This window comes from Felis catus, chromosome A2 (assembly GCF_018350175.1).
Source record: "Felis catus isolate Fca126 chromosome A2, F.catus_Fca126_mat1.0, whole genome shotgun sequence".
NCBI lineage: Eukaryota > Metazoa > Chordata > Mammalia > Carnivora > Felidae > Felis > Felis catus.
The window spans coordinates 62,100,648-62,116,999 of NC_058369.1; the positions used below are offsets into that span (position 1 = coordinate 62,100,648).

The following is a 16,352-nucleotide window of genomic DNA, read 5'->3' on the forward strand; positions in this document are numbered from 1 at the left end:
GTTGCCTCCAAGGATTTTTTGTGGTTTTGCTGGTGAGCTCGTATTTGTGAGAATGTTGCCGGAAACCCCTGGACAGCTTTGCTGGTGGTGAATTCCATCAAGAGCGGCCTTCCCTCTGCCAGGTACCCGGATGGGCTTCACGTGCCTGGCAGGTGTGTGCACGTGTTCCTGGGGGGACCCCTCTGTGCAGAGCCGGGTCGAAGGTCACGTTCCTCACCGTCTCCTGTGCAAGGTCTCTCCATGTCAGTGTTTGCTGTGGGGCCTGTGGAGGCACAGGCTTCCGTTAGAACTGTGACCTCACGGCCCGCCCCGCTCAGGCCCCTCTTTGCTACGATTGCCCTGTGAAGATGATGGGCTCTAGAAACTCCAAGTCTCCGGCAGCAGAGGTGTGTCAGGTACCTGCCTGGCCTGGGCTTCTGAGTCCTGATGTCCTCTGTCGATTTCCTTTTCTCACAGCTTCTTGTGCATTTGGAAGTGCGTGCGTGAGTGTGCATATATGTATGCATGTGCGTGAGTTTCTGTGCACGCATAGGTGTGTCCGTGTGTATGCACATGTGTGTGTTTTCATACGTGTGTTTGCGTGCACATGTATACGACTGTGCGTGCACGTGTGTGTTTGCATGTGTGTACCTAGGTGTGTGCATGTGTGTGTGCACATGCATGCATAGTGTGAGTTTGTGTGTGTGCATGTATAGGTGTGTGCATGTGTGTGCACGTGTGTGTGCATTTCCATATGTGTGTGTGTGTGAGTTGGCCTGTGTGCACATGCATACGAGTGAATTTATGTGCATGTGCACGTGTGTTTGCGTGTGTGCATAGGTGTGTACATGTCTGTGATTTTGCATATGTGCATGTGTATGTGTGCGTGTTTCTGTGTGTGCGTGTGCGTGTGAGTGTGCATGTGTACATGTGAGTTTGTGTGCAGTGTAGTTTGCATGTGTGCATACGTGTGCATGTGTGCACACATGTGAGCACGTGTGCGCATATGTGTGCATACAAGCACACACGTGAGCACATGTGTGCGTGCATATGTGTGCATGCGTGAGTGTGAATATGCATGTGCATATATGTGTGCACGTGTGTGAGTTTGTGTGTGTGTGTGTGTGTGTGTGTGTGTGTGTGTGTGTGTTCATGGCCCCTTCCCTCACTGTCACTTGGAGTTGCCGCTGGATTGCTCACCCTGTGTCCTCTCCTCCCTCTGGGAGCAGCAAGCCAGGCCTGGTTTCCGCCTGTCCCCAGGCCCCCGAATCCCGGCCCAGCCCCCGACACCCAGAATCTCCGGAGTGCAGGACGCCTCACGGGTGCTGCCTTCAGACTCTGGTCCTTCATTTGTGTTTGCTGGGGACAGAAGGTCCTGGCCCTCTAGCCTCCCACCTTGGGGGACACCTGCTGCCTCACTCTGTGCAGGCATGTGCTCCGGCCGCCGTCCCTGTCACCTTGCCCTTCACCCCAGGGTCCGAGGCCAAGTTCCGCAACCACTGTGCAGTTTCAAGGCTCCCCGTCTGCACACAGCTCCCCAGCCCGAGAGGGTCTCCCTGTGCCCCCGGTGAGCTGCCGGCCGGTGCATCAGATTTGACCACCTGTGTGTCCTGGACCCCAAGCTTCGGCCCCACGTCTGGCTCCTCCCTCCAGCCAGCGCTTCCGGCCTCTGGCCCAGGTGGCTCCCCTGCTGGGGGCATGGAGGGACAGGCAGGTAGCCGGCCGGGGCCCGCGGCTCCCCTTCGTCCCCCTGCCTCACGGTTAGTGACAGCAGGCCCCAACGGGGGGAACAGTAGTGTCTGCCCCACGGGAGGCCCTCGGGGGGTTGATGTGGGGCCGTGACAAGGCACGTGGTTCCTAAGGATGGGGTGGAGAGGTGCAGAGGCAGGGCTGGCCCGCCAGCAGGGGCCCCTAGTGAGGACTGCGAGCGACCACCCAGTGACCTGCAGGGCCGGCCCTTCCGCTGGTGGCCGCTGTCTCCACCGACCCCCCTGGCCCCACTGGCCCCACTGGCCCCAGGGCCTGCCTCCCCGTTGGGATGAAGTCCCTCACCGGCCCCGTCTTCTGCTCATCCGTGTCCAGGCCTGACTCCTGTGCTGATGCCACGATGCAGATGGCAGATGTTGAATTTCAGTATCTCCCGAAGTGACCCGTCGTGGTTTTGTCCCCGACTCACACGGTGAGAGGTTGCACGGGACCCTCCCGTGTCTCCAGGATGCCGAGAAGCTGCCCCTCACTGTGCCACGCGGTCTGGGTGCCTGAGCTGTGCACTCGGCCTGTGCCTGCCCTCTGCTCTCTGCCTGGGACAGCGATGGCCCCCGTCTCTGCCACCACAGCCACGCATGCGCCTCTTTTGTGGCTTTCAGTGATTGTAGGCGGGGTTGCCCATCAGCCCTGGACGGGTCAGACCAGGGCACCATCGTCATGAGCCGCTCACCCCTGAGCACCCCGGCTCAGGCAGGTGCCCATGGACCGTGGTCAGGTCTCAGGCCGGGCCTGCCATCTGGGGTCAGACGCAGGGCATCAGGAAAGCCGGTTGAGCATGGCCTTCATTTCTCAAGCCTCGGCAAGGACAGTTTGGAGAGCGGGCATGGGGTTTGTCACCCGGGACTCTCATCGGACCAAGCACCCCTGATTGCCCGGCCCCAGAGTTCTGTGGCCTCAGCGCCCCCGTCCCTGGCGTGTCCAGCCGGGCCCACAGGCATCAGCGTGGCAGTCAGCAAACATATTCCCTGGGGTCCCGGGCAAGCAAGGCGCGTTGTGTGGACCCTACGGTGTCCCTAGTGAGAGAGGAGGCAGCAGCTTTATAGCAAAACGCTTCATAGTTATAAAGAAAAGGGTAAATTCCTGGTAAGCACAAAGAGAGGAAAAGGATGGACGGAGAAGTGCGAGTCTGAGCACTTCTGCGGGACGTCCCTTAGTCAGGTCCCCAAGTCCATGGTGGGGCCTTTTCCCAGCCAGGGTCACTGGCCTGCAGGGCTCTGACATGGCTCCCGGCCCGTGTAGCTCTGACGTGGCCCCTGGCCCACGTGGCTCTGATGTGGCTTCTGGCCTGTGTGGCTCTCATGTGGCCCCCCGGCCTGCATGGCTCTGATGGTGGCCTCTGGTGTCCAGGCAGCTCAGCCGCTGCTTTGTGGAGGCCGTGGGCACCCAGGCCCCAGAGGGAGAATCCCTCCAGTTCCCAAGATGACCGGTCATTTCTAGAAGGTTGTCTCTGAAGTGGTATCTTAAGTTTGGGGCCTGTGGGGAGAGCATGCGGGGAGGGAGAGTGGGGTATGGGCTGGGAGGGGCTGACGCTGGGCAGGGCCAGTTCTCGGCCCACAATGTCCGGGGTGTCAGCCTGAGAGGAAACTGAGACCCAGCTTGTGCTTCACGGGTGGGAGACGTTTCCGTCGTCTGCGCTGCTCACCTGAGGGGAGCTGGGCGTCCACGCTGGGTGTCCACGTGGGGCGTCCATGCGGGGCATCCACGCTGGGTGTCCATGCCGGCCCCCAGGGGTGCACTCCTACCTGGCCCTGGCCAGGCGACCGTCCTTCCCGCCCCGCCTCACCACCCACGCCCCAAACCCCGAAGATTTTAACGTTTCTTTTAAGAGTTTATACTTACCAGTAAAACCTTGGTTTGTGAGCATAATTCTTTCCAAAAACATGCTTGTAATCCAAAGCACTTGTACATCAAAGTAAATTTCCCTGGAAGAAATAACGGAAACTCAGATGATTCATTCCACAACCCAAAAATATTCATACAAAAATGATTACAATACTGTAACATGATACAAAATAATAAAGAAAATATAGAATATAAAGAAAAATAAGTTAAAGAATATAAGAAATAAAGAATATAAAGAAAATAAAGAATATAAAGAAAAATAAGCACTTCTGAAAACCTGGTGGCTGGTGTGAGGGAGACGAGAGAGGAGGGTTACTGTGTAGGACGACTTTCACGATCACTAATGGAATCACTGCTGTCTATTGGTCCCCTGGGATCTTTTTCTGCATGGGGGCCCTTGTATACGCTCGCACGGATGTTGACTATAGTGCAGTATCAATAAACTCTCGTCATAGACTGTATTTACTGTAACTGGTAATAAGGCAGCGGAGGAAAGGGTCTCTGTCCGCAGGCAGCCTGAGCTAGAATGAAGCAAAGCGTTCCTAAGCTCACTCTTGGACGGAAAAGCAAAGGACTGTCCACAGGTGCTTTGAAGTGACAGAAAAGACACCAGTGCCAGTTGTGGGCACCTTCCAACGTGCTGAAAAATCACTGATTTCTGCCAAACACCACAGCCTGAGACCGAGCATCCAAGCCTGGGAGACGATCGCCCACAATCCTGCAGAGAGAGAGAGAGAAGGACCATTGGCCCAGTTGTGATCACATGTCATTCAGTGTCATGTTCGACTCATGTTGCAAGACATCACTTGCTTATCAAGTTAAAATTCTTAGAAATGTTTGCTCGTCTTACAGAACCCTCGCAGAACAAGTTACAATCCAAGGTTTTACTGTGTATGTTTTATAGTTAATCCTGTGATCCATTTTGAGTTAGTTTTTTTTTTTTTTTATAAGGTATGAGGTTTAGGTCAAGATTTACTTTTTTGCTTATGGACGTCCATTTGGTCCAGCACCATTTGTTGAAAAGACAGTTTTTCTTCCGTTGAATTGCTTTTGGATTTTAGTCAAAAACCCTTGACCATACTTATAGGAAGCTGCTTCTGGGCTGTCTGGTCTGTTCCACAGACCTTTGTGTCTGGCCCTCCACCAACACCATACCATTCCAAGTAATGTAGTTACACAATCAGTCTTAATGTTGGGCCGAGTGGTGTCTTTCACTATATTATTTTTAAGACAAATGAGCTATTCTAGTCTCTTTGCTTTCCGTTTAATATTTAGAAAAAGTTTGTCTATCCATAAAAAAGTTCCTGTTAGGATTTTGATAAAATTATGTTAAGCCTGTGTACATCAATCTGAGGAGAATTGATATCTTCACTGTGTTGTGTCTTCTAATCCCCAAGCATGTGTTTCTCCATTTATTGAGATCTTTAATCTCCTTCATCATCAGCATTATATAGTTTTCAGCATACATGTTGTGTTCGTGTTTTGTTAGATTTGTACCTACTTCATTTTTCTCTGTGGTTATGAATGGTCCTGAATTTTAATTTCGTCTTCACGTGCTGATTACTGGTATTAAAGAAATACTTTATGTTCATCTTGTATCTAGTGATCTTGTGGAATTCCTTTGTTTTCCTCCCCTTGGAACTTTCTATGTAGACCATCATGTCACTTATCATAAGGATAGTTTCGTTTCTCTCTTTCTAATAAGTTTGTCTTTATTTTCTTTTCTTGCCCTATTGCACTGGATGGGGTTTCTAGTACTATGGTGAAACTCCGTCTTTCACCAGCGAGTATGACGCTGGCTGTCAGTATTCTGTAGATCTTCCTCATCAGGTTGGAGAAGTTCCCCTCCCTCCCTAGTGTTCTGATCATGTTTATCAAGAATGGGTATCGAACTTTGTCAAAATGCCTTTTGTGCGTCAATTCATACAACCATGGGGTTTTTTATATGATGGTTAATCGGGTGTTAATGTGATGTGTTGCATTTGTGTACAAATATGTAAACAGCCTTGTGTCTCTAGATGTGGTCACGGTGTGTACCTCTATTCATATTGTGCTGAATTCTATTAGCTACTATTTTGTTAAGAATTTTTACATCAGTATTGAGAGAGATGGCCTGTGGTGTTCCTTTTTTGTACTGTCTTGGTCGGGTTGTGTTATCAGGACAATACTGACCTGTGAAGTGAGTTGGAAGGTGTTGCCTCTTCTGTTTTCTGGAAGAGATTGTATAGAGTTAGTGTTAGTTCTCATTTAAATAGGAGAATTCTCCAGTGAAACCATCTGGGCCTGGAGATTAATTTTTCAGGAATTTTGAAGCTATGAATTGAATTTCTTTAGTAATTACAGGGCCAGTCTAACAGCGTTTCATGTCCGGGGAGTTGTGGTAGTATATGTGTGCTTGGAGTAGTTCACTGATCTAAGTTGTCAACTTAATTGTGTACCACTGTTCAAAGTATTTCCTTCTTGCCCTTTTGGCGTCTTCAAGGCCTGTAGTTGAATCGCATTTTTTTTCCTGAATCTGTTAGTGTCTTTCCCTCTTTTCCTTTGTCATGCCTGCTACAGACTTTTCAGTTTTACTGATATTTTTAAAGAACCAATTTCTGTTCTATTACCCTGTGCTGGGCACTGCCTCTCATCCCCCCTCCCCCCATCCACACGGCTGCCACATACACATCGTGTGACCCCATTTGTGGACACGGAGCCCCAGCGCCGATGCTGAGCTAAGTCCCCTGGCATCTCGGGCGCCAGCCGGCAGTGGAACCGTGACTGCATCTCAGGCCCCCAGCCCCGGGCCCCCAGACTCTGCAGCGGGCGAGCACACGGGCCCGAGGGGGCGAGAGAGCTTTCTCTTCAACACGAGGAGGATTTGTTGACGTTTCTTTCTCTCCCCGACGGCCGCAGCGGAGGGCGCTGAGAACCGCGTCGGAGAAACTGCGAAACCGCTCTTCGTTCTCCGCAAACGCCGTCTACACCACCCCGGGCACGCGCGTCAACAGGTACATCGGCCGCCTCCTGGAAGCGCGCCAGACGGAGCTGGAGATGGCGGACTTGGACTTCTTCACCCTCAAGTACAAGCAGGCTGAGCGGGAGCGCAAGGTAGGTGACCGGGACCTCAGGAGCGCGGGGGATCCCGGAGGCCCCTTGGCTGTGGCCGCCCGCATTCGCTCTTCCGGACGCGGCCGCGGTTCCCAGGGGGGCACCCTCGGGAGGACCCCGTGTGTATCCTGGAAGCCGCAGCCACTGATGGCGGGTCTCTGTGTCTCCTAGTACCACCAGCTCCAGGACGAGTATTTTACCAGCGCCGTCGTTCTGGCCCTCGTCCTGGCCGCCTTGTTCGGCCTCGTCTACCTGCTCATCATCCCACAGTGAGTGTCGGGGGCCCGGCGGCCAGAGGACAGGGGCATGGGGGCTCCCTCCTTGTCCGCTGGTTACTCCCCTGCGGTCCCGGCCACAGCCAGCTGTCCATTTGCCCAGTGGCCGGCTGTGTGAGGCCCCAACGCACATGTGCGGGACGCTCGCTCTGTTTGTAATGTTTAACTGAGCCAGTCCTGGGACGCCGTGTATTTTCAGCATCTCCATGCACACACGTGCACCCTCGACTTCAGGACAGGTTTTGAGGGAGGAAATGCAGCTGGGTTTCCAGGCGTGGGTCATTTCAGACACGTTAGAATGAGATAGCGGGCTCTAGGGAGGAAGAAAGAGGTAGCAGCAGAGTGGCATCCGGACTGCTGAGTCACAGTGAGTCTGGTAGGGCTGTTTCTTGGCGGGGACGATACACCTGTCTCCCAGACGGAGCACTTTCTTTTTTTTCTTCTGTTTAAAAAAATTGTTTTTATACATTTATTTATTTTTGATAGAAAGAGACAGAGCACAAGTGGGAGAGGGGCAAGACACAGAATCTGAAGCAGGTTCCAGGCTCTGAGCTGTCAGCACAGAGCCCGACACGGGGCTTGAACCCACAGACCACGAGATCATGACCTGAGCCGAAGTTGGACGCTTAACCGACTGAGCCACCCAGGCACCCCTCAGACAGAGCACTTTCTTAATGAGCCCTCCCAAGGGCAGTAGTCCCTTTAGAGTTTCCAGAAAGCACATGGGAGCTGCCCTGTCTCCAGACACTGTGAGCGAGGTGACCTCCCAATGGCCCTGCCTGGGGATCAAGCCTTTTCTAGAAGAGCCGCTCCCAGATGAACTCCACTCAGAGGGTAGTGCCCGGCGGCCAGCCCTTCGTGAGGGAGGACCTCTCGGTGGGCCCAGGGACGATGGAAGCTGGGGTGGAGGCGGGAAGGGAGCTGGTGGGGTGGGGGCTAGGGGAGACTCCCAGGCAGCCGGTGGGCACACGGCACCTGCTCCAGCCACAGTGACCCTGCATCCTCTGCCCTAGGAACCTGGTCCTCCTGCTGCTGCTGGCCTTCTGTATCTGCTTCCTGGTGGCCTGCGTCTTGTACCTGCACGTCACCCGGGTCCAGGTGTGTGTGTGTGTGTCGTGTCCTGTGTGTGGCCTCCGCCTGCCCTCTCAGGAGCGCAGGTAGGGCAGTGGAGACCCTCACTCCCTCTGGAGTAGCAGAAGCTCACAAAGCCCTGTCATGGGCCGGGCGCTGCCAGGAGTTCTGGGAACACCTTGGGGACACGGGGCAGGCGGTCTGTAGTGATGGACACTCGTGAGCGCCTTCTCCTGAGTGGAGAGTCTGGAGCAGGAGGTAGATGGGGTTCTCTGTTGGCTTTGCTGTTGTGACCTTTGGGGCTGGGCTGGGTTGGCGCCCCGAGCGGCCATTCTCCCAGGAGGGCGCTGGGTCCCAGCCCCACGGTGGCCTCCAGGCCTCATCTCCACGCCCCCCGTTTCCCTGTCACCCCACAGCTATGGCAGCACACCCAGTGTTAGCTTTGCGTGATTGTGGGAAACAGCAACTTTGTGAAAAACTAAATTCGGTTTTATTCACTTAGCTGCATTGCTATGCATAGATAACTTCTTGTTTTTTAACTGGGAGAATTATACTTACCTAAACCATGTTTCTGGCTTCTTCATCTTCATAGACGGAGTGACACTCGCACTCCAAGGAAGACAGCTTAGTCACGTGATTGGCTTCTATGGCCTGCTGTGCCCTCTGGGGAGCTGGGAGCCGGTGCGGGTGGACACTTGTCCTGCCCTCCAGGAACTGGGAGCCAGTGCGGGTGGACACTTGCTCCTGGCAGAGGCGGCCTCAGGTCTCCAGCCGGACGCGTGTGGATTCAGAGTCTGCCAGGCTGTGGGCGGCCCTGTGCTAGTTCTGAGCATTCCCGCCGGGGCATGGCCCAGAGACAGGTAGGGGGGCATAGACGCAGGATCAGAAGGCCAGTTTTCAGAAGAGCAATTTAGCCCTTTGCGTTTGAGCAAACGTCTCTGGGATCAGGTGTTCGTGTGGAGTGCAGGCCTTTGTGTGGGGGCCGTAAGGAACGATACTTTACAAGTGACAAAATCACCAGCTATGTACAGGTCTCAGGTGACAAAGGGAATTTGTTGCCTCACATACTCAAACGCCCGAGACAGGAGGGAGGGCCCAGGCTGGTTTTCTCCGGGGACTCCGTTCTGCCCCCAAGACCCAGGCTCTGGGCCCTCCTGCCCGTGGGGCCGGCCTTCCTCGGGGTGTGTCGTGGACAGCCGGCTCTGTGCTCACCCAGCAGCACAGGGTTGGGAGGAGGCCTGGCGTCCCCTCAAAACCCGGCAGCCTCCCTCCCAGCTCCCTGGCCTCTGGCAGGCAGAGCCCCTGGGAAGCGGCATGTGCACACGGGGGCGTCCAGGTGCCCCTGCTGGGCGGAAGGGATTCAGCCTTCTCCCTGGCCGGGTCTCTGCCCCTGGTGGAGCCCGGCACCTGCAGCCAGAGAGCAGAGAAGATGGAAGTAAAGCGGCTGGCGGGCGGGCACACCTTCCCCATGTCGCTGCTTGGGGGACCCCTGCCCCACCCGGTCCCCGCCCCCACTGCCCGGTCCCCGCCGCTCCCTGCTTCCAGGCTCTCAATGTCTGTCCTCTCAGCCCATTGACAGGTGACCACAGCCTCCGAGGGGCGGGGGCGGGGCGGCCAGCTGGCTCTGCACTCCAGGCACCATGAGGCCGCGAAAGGGAAGGTGCCCGTGGGCTTTGTCGGGGGTTCCTTCAGTCCGACTGTCAGCAGGTCCAGCTTGGACGGTTGTGGGACTGTCACCACAGTTCCCAGTAGCCCGTCCCCAGTCTTGCCTGTGGCCGTCCCCGTCCCCACGCCAGCCCGGGCATGTGGTGTCCTCCCAGCCCTCCTGCTTCCCTTCTGCCACCTGCTGGCCATACAGACCTGGTGTGGGTGACCCGGGCCCCAGTAGTCTTTGCTGAGTAACGGGTCTGCCCCTGGTAAAGCCAGTCACGGCTGCCACCCGCCACCACAGGATGCCATGTGGTCGAGGGACGCTGCCTCCTTACTGGCCTGGGGCTCGAGGGAGAAAGCGTGGGGACCACTGGTGCCCGTCACAAACGTACCAGATACGTATTAGTCTGAACGTCTTTTTCTCTCTTTATATAACCAACGGTAAGAGAACTTTGCTATTTTGACAAATGTTTTTAAGGGTCTTGGGACAATCAACAGGATTGCTCCCTGCGTGGTTTCGCACGGTGTTGTCCACAGCCCCGTGGCACACGGCTCTGAGAGAGCTACCACACCGTCGGCACCACAGCCGATGCTTTTCACTGTCTGTGAAGCCTCTGCTTTGGGATCGCAGGGTCACGGTCAGGCCGGCGGGATACCCCAGCACATAGCCATTGCCACGCTCGTTTCTGGGGAGAGATGGGAGGGTGAGACGTCGTGCACATCTGTGGGCGGAGTTTCCATGGAAGCATGTGGGCAGGGAAGGCAAATCCACATGCAGAGCAACTCCCCTGGGACAACGGAGGGAGGACAGCGAATCCTGCTGCCGCGGGCGGGGCCCCAGATGAGGTCGGCAGTGTCACTTGGTCAGTGAGGGGGCTGCCAGCCTCGACAGTCATCCCCAGAACCCTCCCCTGTGTCTCCCGTCAGAAGGGCGCCGTGCGGGGGCTTCCCGTTGATCTCTGCGGTGGCCGTAGTCAGGTTGGCCCTCGTGAGCGGAAGTCCGTGTTCCTGGGCGTCACCTCCATCCCTGCCATGATGGCCACTGTGTCCGCGAGCCCATAGGGCGATAGCTGGGGTGACTGGGGAGGGAGGCCGACCGGTGTCCACAGAATGGGTGGTCTCACCTGCTTGGTTAGCACACTCCTTGTCTGCCACGTCCTGTGCCGACCGGTGTTCACATGGGACACTGGTGTTGCCCGCCCACCGATACGGGTCTTCCCGCATGTGTCTGCCCCACCGGTGACTTCCTGTCACAGTGTTCCAGCCATGCCTCTTCCCGGACCATCCAGCCAGACATCGGCCGGGGCCCACGAATCGGCGAATGATCGCACACATGGCCGTCACTCCCTCCAAGCCAGGTGCCCAGCCGGGCGCCGCCTGATGTCTGCGAGCAGCGGTGTCTGCTGTTCCTCTGTCGGCTGACGTACACTATCCGTGAGGCCAAGGGGTAGCTGGAACGTGGACCGCGGCCTCTGGGCCGCTTCTCTGTGTGATTTACGTGCATCCCACGGCCTGCTGGGCCCCGTCATGGCCGTGCCTCTCCCATGGATGATGGAGCGTTGCTGTGCACGCCCGGCTTCAGGGCCTGGAGGGTCAGCCAGCACCCGGCTCAGGTCCCGCGGCCCCTTGCTGGCCCGTGGCCAAGTGGCGAGTCCCCACAAGGCCCAGGAGCAGGACGCGGGTGTCTCCAGAGAACGGCTGGACTTTGCTGTGAACCCCGTGCAGAACCCGAGCTGCGGTTCACAGGTCCGGGCGGCCAGCAGTGCCAGGGGTCTGACCCACAGTGAGCTCGCGAGCGGAGGGGGCCCGTGAGTCAGCGTTGGCCGTGCTCTTGCCTCTGGTGGGTCTCGAAGTCCGCAGGGTGAGCAGTGGGGGGGGAGGTGCCTGTCAGGTGGGGCGAGGAGGACGCAGCGGGGTCCTGTGAGTGTGAGCTGGTGGGGACCTGCATCCCCATTCTCAGGCAGCTGGGGTCAGCAACCCTGAAGCAGGGCCCAGGAGAAAGGTGACAAAGAGTGACTAGGTCACACAAAGCCGCAGTGTCAGCCCACATCATGGCCCCGGTGTGGTTTCCTGGCCCGGCGAGGCAGCGTGCCAAGTCCTGTCAGGCCCCTTGGCGTGGGTTTTGTGGAAAGATGCGATCTCTGCAGTGGCAACGTTGGGGCGGGGTCAGTGCTTGGAGCGGCTGAGCGCCCCAGTCTGCTGGGGAAGCGTACCGTGGCCGCCCACGGTGTGGACTGTGTCACGGGAGGTCACGTGGTGCCCAGGAGGGCAGGTGACTGAGACCCAGCTGTGGCGGCTTGCTGGTGCTCTCATTTCCACGGAATGGCATGTGGCATGGCGCATAGCTGGTGGGAAACAAAGCTAGAAGTGCCGAACGAGTGGATCCGTGACTCCGTGAATTCCGTCCATAAATAAACCACTGCGTGAGTGGTCACAGCTCGCCGAGCGTGGTATTGGGTCAATAGAGCTCAAAGGCAGGGACCGGACCCAGAGCGTCCACGTGGGTGGCTTGTGTGTCCTAGATAGGAAATGGCCATGGGAGCCCGCCCCTGTTTGGCCATTTGCCACACAAGTGGGTGTGGCGTGCTCAACTGGGTAGCTGCATGTGACTCTGTGTCCCTGAGCCCTGCACAGCTGCCCTTGCTGCGCACTGCACAACCGGGATGCGGCCTCCGTGCACCCCGGACAAGGCTTGCTCAGCCTCAGCCAGCGGCTCTCCCCTCACCGCCTCCCCGAGGGACTTCTGTGCCATTTCTGCCTCTCCCGGGGCTCCAGGGGCCAGGCCTCACTCACCGCTGTGCCCCCGGGGCTCCTGACATCCACCACTGGGAGGAGCCCTCCCGTGCTTGCTGAGTGAATGTGCGAGCTGCTGGTGCCTTGTCCGGCTAGGGGCGACAATCCCGTGGCCGCATCCTCAGTCTTGTGGGGTGACGGGATCAGACCAGGAGGGGGGTGGTGGGCTCCAGGGCTGTACCTCTGCTCTCTGAGGTTGGGGGCCCAGCATGTCTGCACGATGCAGCTGGGGCTCAGGGATCCTGACTGGGACCCAGATCTGTAGCTGCCACGGCGCAAGCCCCACAGCCATCCGGTGCCCTGGCCCACAAAACAGGCAAAGCGGCGCTGTCAGCCTGCCCCCAGACCGAGACGACCGGGGTCCTGACCTCCCCGGGAGGACCAGGCACCCCAGGTGCTTGGGGGTCTCGTCAGCAGCTTGTGCAGGGTCCCTGCAGGCTTGATTTTAGTTTTTGTTTCGAATTTCGTGAGCCTGAGTATAAAAAGAGTTCATACTTTTACCCCCGAGGTCATCTGTTGGATATTGCAAAATGTATTAAAATAGACGTAAAATTAACTTCCTAATAACTTAACAAAACTGACATGAAGCCCGTGTGAAGGAAATGATAAAACTTACATGAAGCAGAGAAAAGACGACGCGAATGCGTGTGAATTCTTGCTATTTCTGAGATGGAGTTAAACGTAATAAAAGTGTGACTAACGGATTCAGTTCATTTCGGTGCCCAAGTCACAGCGTGGGATAAGGCTGGCAGGGGTGCTCTTAAAAAAATTGTTTCTAATATTTATTTTTGAGATGGAGAGAGAGCGCGATCGGGGGAGGGGCAGAGACCGAGGGAGACACCGAATCTGAAACAGACTCCAGGCTCTGAGCTGTAGGCACAGAACCCAGTGAGGGACTTGAACCCACAAACTGTGAGATCATGACCTGAGCCCAAGTGGGAAGCTTAACCTGCCAGCTCCCCAGGCCCCCCAGGGGGTGCTCTTTTTAATGCAAAGATACTGGGTTTTGTTTCTTTCAGTTGGGGCAGCTTTTCACCTGGGAGGTGAAGCCTGGAGCACAGCCTAGGAATCTGTGGGCGGGTGAAGTCCGGCAGCCCCCGGGGCCCTGCGCTCTGCACTGAGACTGTTTCTGTGTTTCGGCTTTTTCACAGTAACCTGTGTTACTGTTCAGTGTTTTCCAGGGTGCCTGACGATTCAGATCCGTACCGTCTTGTGTATCTTCGTCGTGGTCTTAATCTACTCCGTGGCCCAAGGATGTGTGGTGAGCATCTCAACAGGCAGCAGGGCCCGCTGGTCTCCTGGAGGCGTGAGGTGTGGACGGGGGCCGAGGGGGCTGCTGTCCTCTTCATGGTGTGCAGGGGATGGAGGGGCAGGGCAGGAGTAATGGGGGAGGGGGAGGTAGGGACAGGAGCACCAAGATGGGGCTGGCCGCCTGGGGAGGAGGAGGGCGGGGGTCTCCTGCCCCCGGCCCTGTGCACCTTGCACCGAGGAGCCTTGAAGGCCGAGCAGGAGGGGGTGCTGCGGAGCCTGCTGGTGGCTCCTGGGGGCGTGGGTCGGAGTATCGGGGTGGGGGGAGCCTGGGCAGGAGCGCCTCGATGGGGCTGGCGGGCTGGGGAGGAGGGAGGGCTGGTCCGGAGCAAGTGCCTCCCACCATCCTTGTCCCTCCGTCCCCTCTAGGTGGGCTGCCTGCCCTGGTCCTGGAGCTCCACCCCCAACGGGTCCCTGGTGGTCCTGACGCCCAGCGGCCGCAACGCCGTGCTGCCTGCCGCGCCCTGTGAGTCGGCGCCCCACGCCCTGCTCTGCGGCCTTGTGGGTACCCTCCCGCTGGCTGTCTTCCTGCGGGTGTCCTCCCTGCCCAAAATGATCCTGCTCTTTGTGCTCACGACGTCCTACATCCTGGTCCTGGAGCTCAGCGGCTACACCAGGGCCCCCGGGTAGGTGCGCGGCTCCCTCCGGAGCACAGCCGGGCGGGCATTGCCCGTTCTGGTTTGCGGACCGGGAAGCAGATCGCCTTGGTGGCTTCTCCACGTGTCCGTCTGGGCCCCAATTCCAGCAAGGCCTTGGCTTTCCCGGAGGGAGCGGCTCTAGCCAGGGTCAGTGCTCTGCACGGCTGAGAGTCGTGTCCGGGGACACGTGCGGACAGCTCTCAGATTCTGCGCACCAATGGAGTTTCCTTCCTGGTCTTCCACAGGGGCGGCGTGGCGTCGGGGCGCAGTTTCGAGCCGATCATGGCCATCCTGCTGTTTTCCTGCACCCTGGCCCTGCACGCCCGTCAGGTGGACGTCAAGCTGCGGCTGGACTACCTCTGGGCAGCACAGGCAGGCCGAGCTCTCTCTGCTTCCGGGAGGGTGGGGTGTGGCACAGGGAACCCTGGGAGGGCACTCAGGGGCTCCTGCCGGGCGCCAGCTTGGTGTGCGGGTGGGGGAGGCAGCGCCGGCAAGCTGGGCACAGTCTGATGAGCCCTGTCTAATGACCGAGAGTTCGGCGGTGTTTCGGGCAGTGAGTTCCCCATCCCCAAAGGCATTCCAGCAAGTGGGGCTGTGGTGCAGAGTGGCTCAGCCTTTGCTGCGCTGCATGTGACAACAAGTCTCTTCAGGTCATGGGAGACTCCAGAAAACGCTGACTCTTGCACGGTCCCCCCACGATTTAGTGGGTCTACAGGAGGGGGGCAGGAGTCTACACTGTTAACACGTCTCCTGGGAAAGAGGCTTGAAGGGGGCCGAGGAGAGTGGTCCATGGGCCCTGAGTCCCAGGCAGGTGGTATGCCCTGTGCACCTGCCATGTGACCCACTCACAGGTGCACTTTTGGGTCCAGCCCAGGATGTATGGCTGGTGTGCCCTGACCCCCTTGTCACCTGCTGTGTCCCCAGCCTTTGGAAGGGGAGGCCATCTGGCTTTCTGGGCCAGCCCGTCCAGGTTCACACTCCGTCTGTGTAGCCTGCAAACTTCTGGGCCCCGGGCCAGTTGCTTCCCCATCGACGGATGGGCAGGGGGTGTGCACGGAACGGAGACCACCGCATGTTAGCTGCCATGTGTCATCTCACTCGATGTTTGGGGAAGCAGCTCTTTATTGGCCGGGGCCCTGGCTTGCATTTGGTCTTTGCGGCAGCCCTGCCCAGGAGGTGGGATGGGCACAGCTGTGAGGGCCACCTGTGTGCAGGCCCAGGCTGGACGTGGCTGAGCCGGGATGGCCAGGGCTCTGCGGTGTCCAAGGTGGTGGGAGCCTCCATATACCAGGAGCCCAGCCCGGGGCCAGGGCACAGGGATGGCCGGTGTCCGACCCTAGAGAGGTGACACCCGGGGGATTGGGGTGACGAAGGCTGTCTGGGTCCCTCAGGCCAATGGTTCAAACGTGAGTCTCTCTGGAGACCAGTGCAGACACACCCGGAAGTGATGTTCGCTGGCTGTCAGGGCACTCTGGGGCCCCATCCAGGTGACACCTAGAATTTTCCCTGCCAGTGCGGAATACAGCAATTGTAGCTTCCTACCTGCTCAAGCTTGGCGGCCAGCCTGGTGCACAGTAGGTGCTCGGTGCGGCCGAGCGCCCTTCAGACACCGCGTTGTGATCTGTCGGGACACTCCACCTGCAGGCAAAGGACAGAGGCAAGGGGCCGGCCTGCTGGCTTTTCTCTGGTTTAATTCACCTGGGAAGACGGATTCCGGCCACACAGATTCCCGCCAGGACATCCGGGCCGGTTGTCTGTTCAAGTTCAGGGAGGACGATTCTGTGGCTTTGGGTAAACAGAAGAGGAAAGACGCGTGAGTGTGTGCGTATCCGTGTGTTCTGTGCACATATCCATGTGCATGTATGTATGTATGTGCATAGGTGTGCCGGGCAGAGAACGTGGCTTATTTATTCTTTTTTTACGTGACAACCTTCCT

General features: G+C 57.6%; 1 protein-coding gene across 2 annotated transcripts in view; it reads left to right on the forward strand.

Moving 5' to 3' along the window:
- Window positions 1-16,352, forward strand: part of ADCY1 (adenylate cyclase 1) — a 112,147-nt gene that overhangs the window by 61,906 nt on the left and 33,889 nt on the right. For both annotated transcript variants that reach the window (XM_006929062.5, XR_006594050.1), the window contains exons 9-14: window positions 6,487-6,681; window positions 6,853-6,950; window positions 7,970-8,054; window positions 13,642-13,731; window positions 14,148-14,404; window positions 14,662-14,788. In XM_006929062.5, the coding sequence (XP_006929124.2) occupies window positions 6,487-6,681; window positions 6,853-6,950; window positions 7,970-8,054; window positions 13,642-13,731; window positions 14,148-14,404; window positions 14,662-14,788 (852 nt within the window). The remainder of the gene's footprint in view (window positions 1-6,486; window positions 6,682-6,852; window positions 6,951-7,969; window positions 8,055-13,641; window positions 13,732-14,147; window positions 14,405-14,661; window positions 14,789-16,352) is intronic.